Source organism: Hyla sarda, chromosome 1, assembly GCF_029499605.1.
Source record: "Hyla sarda isolate aHylSar1 chromosome 1, aHylSar1.hap1, whole genome shotgun sequence".
NCBI lineage: Eukaryota > Metazoa > Chordata > Amphibia > Anura > Hylidae > Hyla > Hyla sarda.
The window spans coordinates 461,758-474,633 of record NC_079189.1 but is presented as its reverse complement, the minus strand read 5'-3'; the positions used below and the strand labels follow the sequence as shown (position 1 = coordinate 474,633).

Genomic DNA, 12,876 nt, shown 5'->3' with positions numbered 1-12,876 from the left:
GAAGTCCTGGGCCGCTTCAGAGGACAAAGGGAGCCCGGCCTCAGCGCAGGATCAGCGGGAAGGTCAGAGGAATTTAAAAAAATTAAGGGCCTACGTTGAAACACTACCTACCCCTGGGGGCATAACCTACATAGGTACAATACCTACCTACCAGGGGGGCATTACCTACCTAAGGCCACTAACAACATTGGTGCACTACCTACCTGGATGGTACTACCTACTTGGGGCATTACCTACTACCTACCTGGGGGCATAACCTACATAGAGGCACTATCTACCTACCTACATAAGGCCACTACCTACTGGGGGCACCACCTACCTACCGCTGGGGGCTTGACCCACCTGGGGCCACTACCATCATTGGTGAAGTACCTACCCTGGTGGCTCTACCTACCTACTTAGGGCATTATCTACAACCTACTGAGGGGAATCATCTACTACCTACCTACTAGGTGCATTATATACCTGAGAGCATTTACCTACTGGGGGCTTCTACCCTATAGGGGGATTCTCTACCTACCTACTGGAGGCATTACATAATAGAGGAGGGAAAATCACCTAACTACCAACACCCAAACACACTTACTACCTCATACTATGCAAGACACCAAGGGGGGCATTATTTGGGGCACTGAAGTTAGGGGACAGGTAGGGAGTGTGCCAAAAAAGTAAATTTCTGGATCTCGTGAAAATTAAAAAATAAGTTTTTAGATATTTTATGTCTAAATAAACAGCCTGAAATACAGCTTGTTCACAAAGCCTCTGATGACTTTAAAATGTGTTTTCCTTATGAAACTTTTTTCCAAATACTCCATCAAAATGGCAGCTACCTTGTATGATTTCTCTCATGTCTAACACAAGTATATTTATCTGCAAAACATTTTCCACATTCTGAACATGAATACGGCTTCTCTCCTGTGTGAATCCTCTCATGTGAAACCAGATCTGATTTTCTTGAAAAACATTTCCCACATTCTGAACATGAATACTCTCCTGTGTGCCGTTTTTCATGTCTAATATGATCCGATTTACTCGAGAAACATTTCCCACATTCTAAACAGGAATATGGCTTCACTCCGGTGTGAATTCTCTCATGTGTAGTAAGACTTGATTTAAATGTAAAACATTTCCCACATTCTGAACACGTATATGCCTTTGCTTCTGTGTGAATTCTCTCATGTAAAACAAGATATGATTTACGTGTAAAAGATTTGCCACATTCTGAACATGAATATGGCTTCTCTCCTGTGTGACTTCTCTCATGTAAAACAAGTTTTGATTTACATGGAAAAGATTTGCCACATTCTGAACACGTATATGCCTTTTCTCCTGTGTGAATTCTCTCATGTATAACAAGATATGATTTGTCTCTAAAATATTTCCCACATTCTGAACATGGATATGGCTTCTCTCCTGTATGAGTTTTCTCATGTTCAACAAGATTTGACTTACGTGTAAAACATTTCCCACATTCTGAACATGGATATGGCTTCTCTCCAGTGTGGCTTCTCTCATGTGTAACAAGATGTGATTTATCTCTAAAACATTTCCCACATACTGAACATGAATACGGCTTGTCTCCTGTATGACTTCTCTCATGTCTAACAAGATGTGATTTATCTCTAAAACATTTCCCACATTCTGAACATGAATACGGCTTCTCTCCTGTGTGAGTTCTCTTATGTATAACTAGACTATGTTTAGATATAAAACATTTCCCACATTCTGAACATGAATACGGCTTCTCTCCTGTGTGAGTTCTCTCATGTAAAATTAGACCGTGTTTAGTTGTTAAACATTTCCCACATTCTGAACATGAATATGGCTTCTCTCCTGTGTGAATTCCCCTGTGTTTAAGAAGATATGATTTTTTTGTAAACCTTTTTCCATATTCATCATGTTGAAACTTTCCCCCCCCTTTCTGATCTGTCCTTGTGGTAACAATGTGTGATTGGTCAGGAGACGGTTCCTCATGATCAGGGGGATTATTATATGATGGATCTGGATGGACATTAGGGGTAAGGAGGTCTTCTCCTGAGGAGCGCTCCATGATCTCTCCATCTTGTCCTGAGGAGCGCTCCATGATCTCTCCATCTTCTCCTCTATCATTCAGGGATAACATGATGTTTCCCTCAGAATTCTTACTGGGATTTCCTGTAGGATATAAATGGATTTGTTATTAGTATTAATACCGCACAGTAATGTCGGACATTCCTATTGGGCTATAAACACTTGTATCTTTTATGCAGTTTGTGGAGCCAACATGGAGTAGACGCCTTCTCGTTGTTCCTGTCTATTACTGCGTAATGAATTAATCTTGTGTAGAGGAAGGATACTTGGCTAACATATGTGCACAGGGATGGACTGACCGGCCGGTTCGTTCAGACATGGTCCCAGCACCGGCCGCATATAGGTCTCGCCACCACCGCTGCTATTGGGGATCCATTTCCCCAGGCAGGCGAGCGCAGCTTTCAGCTGTATGTGCGGCTTACGCCTGCTTTGTGTGAGTCGCATCTGCAACCTACACTGAGGAGACTTGACCTCTGCCCCCGCCGCACAGTGCAGGCGCCGATGACTAAGAACGCGGCCGGCGGAAGGCCTGGGGAGATTGCTGCGTTGGACAGGTGAGTATCTCTTTTTGTTTTTATTTTAACCTGGCACAAAGGGGGGGAGAGGAAGGGATGGGGCCCCCACATACCTGGCTGCCTAAACTGGGCCACACACCTGGCTGCCTAACTACATATGAACATACGTATCTACCTAACCACCAACATACCTGGCTACCTAACTATATACCTGGCTGTCCAACTACCTACCTACATTCAAGGCTACCTGGCTACCTACATACCTGGCTCCCTTATTAACTACTTACATACTTGGCTACAGAACTACCTACTTACATACCTGGCCCCCTAACTACCTACCCGAATATCTGGATACCTAATTACATACCTACCTACATACCTGGCTACCTAACTACCTACATGCCTGGCTACCTAACCATCTGGCTAGTTACCTACCTACATATTTAACTACCTAACTACATAGTTACCTACCTGCCCTTTTCTGTGCTGGACACCAAGGAGGGCATTATTACAGTTCACAGACTATAGATGGGGAGAATGTGTAGAGGAGGGGACGGCAGTGGAAAAATGCAGAGTCTAACATGTAGGGATCGACCGATTATCGGTATGGCCGATATTATCGGACGATAATCACGATTTTGGGCATCGGTATCGGCAATTATCTTGCCGATAAGCCGATAATGCTCCGCCCCCGCACCGCGACCGCCACCCCCTCGACCCGCCGCACCGCACCCCCGACCCACCGCACCGCGTCGCACCCCCCACCGTGATGCTAGGGGGTATACCGGTATGGATTTTTGCCCATACCGCTATACCGGTAGGGCCCCTCCCCCACCCTCCGAGTCAATAAAAAAATTAAACTTACCCCTAATGGGGGTGTGGTCCGGGCCAGCCATCCTTCCATCCTGTAGTGTCCGGGGGCGTTCTGGGTGAAGAGTGAGCCGGTCCGGGCTGTCCTTCTTCTCCCACGGTCTTCTTCTCCACTCCGGGCAGGCTCCGGCCTAGTACGCTGCATAGACGCCGCTACGCTGTGACGTCAGGTGCGTCGCTGCGCACGGGCGTCACTGCGCAGCGGCGTCTATACAGCGTACTATGCCGGAGCCTGCCCGGAGTGGAGAAGATGACCGCCGGAGAAGAAGGACAGCCCGGACCGGACCACCCTCCACCCGGAACGCCCCCGGACACTACATGAACGATGGATGGCCCGGACCACCCTGACAGGTAGGGGAGAGAAGGGGGTGGCGGCGGCGGCCTATGGCCTCGCAAAAGCCACTGCAGATCATTGATTTAAAGCGCCCGCTTTAAATCAATGATCTGCAGCGGTGTTGCAGGGGGTTAAATAGCCGATAACTTATACCGGAATATCGGTATAAGTTATCGGCTATCGGCCCTAACCTGCACCAATTATCGGTATCGGCCCTAAAAAAACGATATCGGTCGATCCCTACTAACATGTTTGTCCTGCAGATTTTAAGCGATGAGTTTTGGCTGGAAGAAGTCGACATGACGTTCTGATCTTGAAACAGAAAAAAAGGAAAGAGGACGTCGCCAATCAGAAAGAATGTCTGTGAGTTCCCTAGATGTAACTGTTATCAGATGGTATATACCTCTATCTGGTCCTGTATATAATCACTTATATGGTGTACAGATCCCGTGTACAGCTTGTATATACCTCAATGTGGTCCTGTATGTAATCACATATAGTATACAGATCCTGTGTACAGCTGGTATCTACCACTAAATGGTCCTGTATATAATCACTTATATGGTATACCGATCCTGTGTACAGCTGATATCTTCTCTATATTGTCATGCATATAATCACATATGGTATAATGATTCTGCGTACAGCTGGTACCTACCACTATATGGGCACTGTACCTAATCACTTATATGGTATACAGATCCTATGTACAGCTGGTATCTACCACTATATGGGCACTGTATATAATCACCTATATGGTATACTGATCCTGTGTACAGCTGGTATCTACCACTATATGGTCACTGTATATAATCACCTATATCAGGGGTCTGCAACCTTTAAGACAAAAAGAGCCACTTTGACCTGTTTCCGAAGGGAAAAAAAAAAACTGGGAGCCGCAAAACCATTGCGACATTTAAAACAAATATAACACTGCATATATTGTTTCTTACCTTAATGCTATATTATATATATATATATATATATATATATATATATATATATACATATATATACACATACATACATACACACACACACACACAGGATCGTGCAGTCAGCTGTCAATGTGAAGAAAAAAAGGACTTTCACTTAACAATGTAAAATATATTTTTGCTGGGGTGGGCTTTTTTTTGGCCCAGGTCTGGGGTGGGCTTTTTTGGGCCCAGGCCTGGGGTGGGCTTTTTTGGGGCCCAGGCCTGTGGTGGGCCGGGGAGAGGGGGGTTAATGCACTGGGGAGAGGGGGGGTTAATGCTGCCGCGGGGTGAGGGGTTAACGCTACCGCTGCCATGGGGTGAGGGGTTAAGTTACCCCTCAATCCATGGCAGCGTTAACCTCTCACCCCGCGGCAGCGATAACGCTGCCGCTGCCATGGGGTGAGGGGTTAAGTTACCCCTCGCCCCATGGCAGCGGTAGTGTTAACCCCCTCACCCCGCGGCAGCGAGAATGCTGCTGCGGGGTGAGGGGTTAACGCCCCGCTGTCAAGTGAGTTATGTACTTTACATACTCACCAGCTCCTCGCGTGGCGTCTTCCTCTTCCGGCGGCGCTCCTCGACTGAGGCGCAGGGCGGCGATGTCAGTCATGTGACGTTACATTGTCACATGACAGTGAGGATCCACGTGGCCCCGGAAGAAGAGACTCCGCTCCGATGGCACCAGGGCAGGTAAGTAAACCGACAACGCCGTGACGGCGGCTCACGGGCTCAGATCATTCCAGGACACTGCATTGTCCCGGAATGAGGGTGACCGGGACCCGGGACAGTCTCACAGAGCCGCGGCAAAGGAGTAAAAGAGCCGCATGCGGCTCCGGAGCCACGGGTTGCTGACCCCTGACCTATATGGTATACTGATCCTGTGTACAACTGGTATCTACCACTATATAGGCACTGTATGGTCGTGGAATATCATCTTACCTACATAAATGTGTTATATAATTTTATTGTGTGTGTGGTGGTGGGGCATGAGGACGGAGTTGGGTGGAATAGGGGCGGAGTCTCACAGGTGGTTTGTGTATTCCAAAGCATTTATTTTCTGCATTTTTTTAGAGCTACACGTCACTGCTAGTCGACCAGAGACCAAAAAACCTTGGGGTCATTTCTGGGGGCGCTCCTCTCCTTCTGGGACAAGCAACAAAATATGATCGATGCACGATATGAATTTTTCCCATACCGCAATACCGGTTGGGCCCCTCCCCCTTTGGAATGAATTATCAGCCCAGCGCTGCGCTGTCCCCACATCGGGGAACTAATCATACATGACCCGCCTGCGCTGTTCTGCTCCCCCCAATTATCAGCCCAGCGGGGTACTACTCACAGATGTCAAGCACTGCCCTCCTCCTCTTTGTTGTGGGCCGACATCTGCGCTGGAACTCTATACTGTACGCCAGTGGTCTCCAACCTGCGGACCTCCAGATGTTGCAAAACTACAACTCCCAGCATGCCCAGACAGCCAACGCTGTCCGGGCATGCTGGGAGTTGTAGTTTTGCAACAGCTGGAGGTCCGCAGGTTTGAGACCACTGCTGTATGCTGTATCCCTATGCCCGGGCTGCAAAAGATAAAGAAAATAAACTTTAACTTACCTACGTCGGCCCTGGAACGTGGGCTTCTTACTTGACAGTGGGCTCAGCCTATCACTGGCCGGGGCGGGACATCGCTCTGGTCGGTGATAGGCTGACGGCTCTCAGACGTTCCTGTCCCCAGCGTAAGGTCAACGTAGGTGAGTTAAAGTTTATTTTCTTTATCTTTTGCAGCCCGGGCATAGGGATACAGCGTACAGCAGTGGTCTCAAACCTGCGGACCTCCAGCTGGAGGTCCGCAGGTTGGAGACCACTGGCGTACAGTGAGTTCCAGCGCCGGTGTCGGCCCGCAACAAAGAGGAGGAGGGCAGTGCTTGACATATGTAATACCCCGCTGGGCTGATTAATTGGGGGGGAGCAGAACAGCGCAGGCGGGTCACATGATTTGGTGGGGGGGAGCAGAAGAGAGCTCACGGGTCACATGATTTGGTGGGGGGGGGGAGCAGAAGAGAGCTCACGGGTCACATGATTTGGTGGGGGGGGGGAGCAGAAGAAAGCTTGCGGGTCACATGATTTGGGGGAGGGGTGAAAGAAATACCGTTATATACCGTGGAACTGCCATAAGTTACAAAAATACCCAGCAAACTGAGCAAAGCCGCATTCTGACTTGTATTCTAGCGACACATATTAAAAGCGATGTGAACGCGGCATTGCCATCTAAGGCTATGCTCACTGGGCAGAATAAAGATGCAGAATTCCTGCCAAACCATGCGCATGCAGAATTCCGCAACTTTCTGCATATATGTGCACGGAGATTCCGCATGAGTTCTCCGTGCACGGAAAAAACTACTTTCCATTCATTACTTTTGTTAAATTTCGTGGTGAATCTGCACATATTTCACACGGAATTCGCATCTTTTCCACATTTTGTGGAGAAAAATTAATAAATAAATCCCCATTCGCTTTAATTGACTTCTGCATCCGAATTCCACAAAACTCTAGGACAGGACCATTCTTTTTGCGGAATGCGGAATTTCCGCAGCGGAAAGACCGATGTGGAAATTCTGCAGTGTGAACGAGACTGCAGAATGCCATTGAAGTTCATAAAGCACATGCAGAATTTACTAAGGCTATGTTCGCACAACGGAATGTCCACACGGAGAAACTCTGTGCGGAAATTCAGAAGAGTGCGGGGCGCCGGCATTATCTGCCAATGCTAGGACCGCACAGGAATGCGCCGTCTCTTAGACAGCTATGGATTTTGTGCAGGGGCCACACAAAGAATTAATGTGTTCATTCTTTGTACGGACACGGAAACTGGGATTTCCGTGCCAGAAATATCTTTAATGGAAATTTTGCCGTGTTCACAGCGCAGCAGAATCTCCCCTATAGACTTCTGGTTTACCAGACTGATCAGACGATTGATCAGAACTTTTGCCTAGTTTGCCCTGGGTGTTCTGTCTTGTCCACCCTCCAGTGCAGCATCAAAGAGAGCGTTCAGCGTGGCAGGCAGCGTCTTCATCCCTAAGCGAACATCAACGAGCAACGTGGAAAAACTCACGTTTGTGAAAATGAATCAGACATGGATCAGGGAGTTATACCGTCTGTGCCAGATGTCACCGATTAGACAGTACTACCACCCCTGCTGTACGCTGCCTACTACTACAGTGACCCCCCCGACCTACGATGGCCCCAACATACGATAATTTAAACATACGATCACTCTCAGAGGAATACGATGCTTTTGTATGTCGGGGCCATCGCATAAACGGCTATCCTGCAGCGCAGACGGCTTCAGCTGACACCGGATAGACATTTAAGGTGCCCCGTGTGCTGCGGTGATGATCACTCACCTGTCCCCGGCGTTCCGGACCGTCCTCTTCAGGATCACCTGCATGGCCGTTGCTCTCCTTCGTCGTCATCACATCGTCTGGTCATCCAATAGGAGCGGCGTGCGCAGCGATGTGATGACGGCGATGAAGAGTGACGATCCTGGGCTGCAATGACGGTCCGGAGCGGCGGGGATGCGGCGACAGCGATGGAGGGCGACATCCAGGGCAGTGGTGACGGTCGAGGGAGTGGTGGGGACAGGTGAGTACAACTTCCTATACTTAACATTGCACGGATCCCTCAACATACAATGGTTTCAACTAACGATGGTTCATTTGGAACAAATTGACATCGTATGTTGAGGGATCACTGTACAGACTGCCAGTCCACCACTGCCTGCTGTCAGCTGGCTACTACAATCCTACCAGTCCGCCACCTCCTCCGGCATAATTCCCCAAAAAAGGGATCATTTTTGTAACATTTGCAAAAAGTAATTGCCATGGATGACGGTGGCTGACAGCTCCTGAGCACATGTCTTAGAAGGGAGGCGAGTAATGTACGTCCATTATCTTTAAGGTCTTCGTGTAATACACGTGTTTTGAGGTTTGCGGAAAACTAGTTTGACATGAATGGAACATTTTCAGAAAAGTTCAGTGAGCACGGCCAACCCAACTTTACTTGTCACAGCCAACCCAACTTTGTCACAGCCAACCCAACTTTGTCACAGCCAACCCAACTTTACTTGTCACAGCCAACCCAACTTTACTTGTCACAGCCAACCCAACTTTGTCACAGCCAACCCAACTTTACTTGTCTCTACTGGATACATAATTCCATACAACACCTGATCCCCCCCCCCCCCCCCCCAGCTTCTGGTCCACTGTAATTAGGAGAGATTAGACCATAATGGAATTTAAAGGAGAACTGCGGTGCAACACTTTTAGCTCCCCTGTGCCCGGACTGTAAAAACGAATAAAACAAACTGTAACTCACCTTCCTACGTTCATCTTTAATGGTTACAACCAAAAGTGCTATGTTTGGAGAGGAGTCATAAAGGTAACAAAAATAATCCCATCCCCATTATAAATGTCTCCTCTGTTCACCCAGTAGAAGATGTGCACATAACACAGGGGATCACTGGGGCCTGGAGGGTTAATTAGAGATGAGCAAACTTACAGTGATTCAATTCGTCACAAACTTCTCGGCTCGGCGGTTGATGACTTTATCTTGCATAAATTAGTTCAGCTTTCCGGTGCTCCGGTGGCTGGAGACTCTTTCCTAGGAATGTATCCACCTTTTGCAGCCACCGGAGCACCTGAAAGCTGAACTAATTTATGCAGGATAAGTCATCAACCGCCGAGCTGAGAAGTTCGTGACGAATCGAATCATTGTAAGTTCGCTCACCTCTAGGGTTAATGTAATGTAGCTCTAAAGGTGGAGCCTCCCCTGAAGAAACCTCTGAATTCCCTCTGTAATCCATTATTACATACCTGGGGAAACACCTCCTGGAATTATTACATACCTGGGGTAACACCTCCTGGCATTATTACATACCTAGGGTAACATCTCCTGGCACTATTACATCCCTGGGGTAACACCTCCTGGAATTATTACATACCTGGGGTAACACATCTTGGAATTATTACACACCTGGGAAAACACCTCCTGGAATTATTACATACCTGGGAAAACACCTCCTGGAATTATTACATACCTGGGGTAACACCTCCTGGAATTATTACATACCTGGGGTAACACCTCCTGGAATTATTACATACCTGGGGTAACACCTCCTGGAATTATTACATTCCTGGGGTAACACTACCTGGAATTATTACATACCTGGGGTAACACCTCCTGGAATTTCCTCCTTCACTTCCCTCATACACAGGTGATCGCTCCTCATCCTCTCTTCTTCTGCTTCATCCTCCTCTTTAATAATAGTCAGGTAATCATCCTGATGAGGAAACATCAACATAAGAGACCCCCAAAATCTACCCCCACATCTATGACTGCAGGACCCCCCTATAGAGATATAGGATCAGCCTCATCTACCTGATGCTTCTCTGGGACATTTCCCTCTGGACAGTCCTGGGAATACAGAGGGCGGGGACACCTCTCGGGTGGATTTCTATCAATGACTCCATCTGTAGGGAACACACAGTGATGAATAGATTATTCCATGTGATGATCAGATGATGGGTGTAGTAGTATCTAGGAGACCCTCCACCAATAATAGTCTCCCCCTCCTTACACTGCTGATCGGCCCCAAAATCCGTCTCCTCTTCTGCTTCATCTTTAACCTCAACCTTAATATCCATCAGATCTTCACCCTAAAGAGCAAAAAAAAAAAGAAAGAAAGGGGCTCCGAATTCCATTATAACCTGGGGGGGCACACGGCCCTATGGTCCCCAGTATACATGTCCCCCTCCCCCTTATTTCCTTCTTCCTCCTTTATCTCCACAGGTTGTTTTCCTCAGTTATTCTGCCCGGTAACAGCTGTTCTGCTGAGAGATGGATTCCTGCTTCTGATTGGAGGATCAGATTCTGCCCGGTAACCATGATCTTCTGCCCAGCGATGCTCCAGCCCAACAACAGCATTCTGATTGGCTGGAGGCCCATTGGCGGGAAAAGTATTTCCCTTCTATACTGGGCTGTGGTGTCTCCAGCTCAGTCACCTGTGGGAAGATTAGAAGAAGCCCCGCCCTCCCCTTTTATTTCACTTTCCATCACAATGTTTTATAGAAGAGGTAAGTGACCCGAGAAGTCATGGGGGACATGTCTATTATTATATCTTATTGTGGTTCTGGGATTTTATTACTACGACTTTGATTTGAGGATTTGGTATTTTGATCAAAGGTATTTATTTATTGTTGTGCAGAGCCGGGGCGCCGGGCAGGAGATCGTGGGGGCCCCATCTAGATCAAACAGAGTTCGCCTCTAACTAGGGTGGGACCTATGGTGCCATGATCAGGGGTTCAATCACTTTATGGTCAAATTTTGAACTTTAGCCTCTTCTACCTGATGGTTCTCTGGGACATTTCCCTCCAGAAAGTCCTGGGAATACAGAGGACAGGGACACCTCTCAGATGGATTTCTACCAATGACTCCATCTGTAGGGAACACACAGGGAATGCATACATCAGTGCTTGATAGATTTCTATGTTACTAGATAGTGAGAGTGATATATATATTCATATGTCTCTTCTTACCTTGTGATGTGAGGGGCCGGTGATCCTCCATCATGTCCTGGTACAGATCTTTGTGTCCTTCTACATACTCCCACTCCTCCATGGAGAAATAGACCGCCACATCCTGACACCTTATAGGAACCTGACACACAATGATACCGTCATCACCAGACCCCTCCATTACTGTATAATGTCCCAGCAGTGTCACCTCTCTAATAATCACCAGACCCCTCCATTACTGTATAATGTCCCAGCAGTGTCACCTCTCTAATCATCACCAGACCCCTCCATTACTGTATAATGTACCAGCAGTGTCACCTCTCTAATCATCACCAGACCCCTCCATTACTGTATAATGCCCCAGCAGTGTCACCTCTCCAGTCATCACCAAACCCCTCCATTACTGTATAATGTCCCAGAAGTGTCACCTCTCTAATCATCACCAGACCCCTCCATTACTGTATAATGTCCCAGCAGTGTCACCTCTCTAATCATCACCAGACCCCTCCATTACTGTATAATTTACCAGCAGTGTCACCTCTCCAGTCATCACCAAACCCCTCCATTACTGTATAATGTCCCAGCATTGTCACCTCTCCAGTCATCACCAGACCCCTCCCTTACTGTATAATGTCCCAGCAGTGTCACCTCTCTAATCATCACCAGACCCCTCCATTACTGTATAATGTCCCAGCAGTGTCACCTCTCTAATCATCACCAGACCCCTCCATTACTGTATAATGTCCCAGCAGTGTCACCTCTCTAATCACCAGACCCCTCCATTACTGTATAATGTCCCAACAGGGTCACCTTTCCAGTCAGCAGCTCAGTGATCCTGTGGGTGAGTTCTATGATCTTCTCCTCATGTCTCAGTGAGTGAGGTGGAGGCTCCATGATGGGGCCCCGGGCCCTGCTCCGTCCTCCTGACTCATGGAGATGGCTGCTGGGGGCCACACACTCCCCCCATGTTTTCTTCACTATGGTGTAATCCTGTGTATGGAGAGAGACAATGAGGGGACTGACCCCAGTATTCCTCCCCCACTACAAAGAGGAGATTGTGCCCCCTGTATAGAGCTCTAGTGAGCAGATCTGGAATACTGGGGTCAGTTCTGGAGACCTCACCTACAAAGAGACATCCAGAATATAGAGCGGCTCCAAAGATGGGGGACAACAATGGTGGAAATGTAGATGGGGGACAACAATGTTGGAAATGTAGATGGGGGACAACAATGGTGGAAATGTAGATGGGGGACAACAATGGTGGAAATGTAGATGGGGGGACAACAATGGTGGAAATGTAGATGGGGGGACAACAATGGTGGAAATGTAAATGGGGGGACAACAATGGTGGAAATGTAGATGGGGGACAACAATGGTGGAAATGTAGATGGGGGACAACAATGGTGGAAATGTAGATGGGGGGGACAACAATGGTGGAAATGTAGATGGGGGGGACAACAATGGTGGAAATGTAGATGGGGGGACAACAATGGTGGAAATGTAGATGGGGGGGGACAACAATGGTGGAAATGTAGATGGGGGGGACAACA

General features: G+C 47.8%; 2 protein-coding genes across 4 annotated transcripts in view; one reads left to right on the top strand and one right to left on the bottom strand.

Annotated features, from left to right (window-relative positions):
• The window catches only part of LOC130277649 (zinc finger protein 569-like), a 614,204-nt gene that overhangs the window by 315,036 nt on the left and 286,292 nt on the right, over window positions 1–12,876 (top strand). The window contains exon 1 of one of the 3 annotated variants that reach the window (XM_056528592.1): window positions 10,568–10,885. The exons of the other annotated variants lie outside the window; for them this stretch is intronic. The gene's annotated coding sequence lies outside the window, so the exon portion shown is untranslated. Of the gene's footprint in view, window positions 1–10,567; window positions 10,886–12,876 lie in introns of those variants that run through there. 3 annotated transcript variants of the gene reach the window in all.
• Window positions 1–12,876, bottom strand: part of LOC130299747 (oocyte zinc finger protein XlCOF7.1-like) — a 113,154-nt gene that overhangs the window by 40,466 nt on the left and 59,812 nt on the right. The window contains exons 10-13 of the mRNA XM_056551489.1: window positions 10,390–10,468; window positions 10,191–10,282; window positions 9,978–10,092; window positions 831–2,154 (exon numbers count right to left, since the gene is read on the bottom strand). Coding sequence (XP_056407464.1) covers window positions 831–2,154; window positions 9,978–10,092; window positions 10,191–10,282; window positions 10,390–10,468 — 1,610 coding nt within the window. The remainder of the gene's footprint in view (window positions 1–830; window positions 2,155–9,977; window positions 10,093–10,190; window positions 10,283–10,389; window positions 10,469–12,876) is intronic.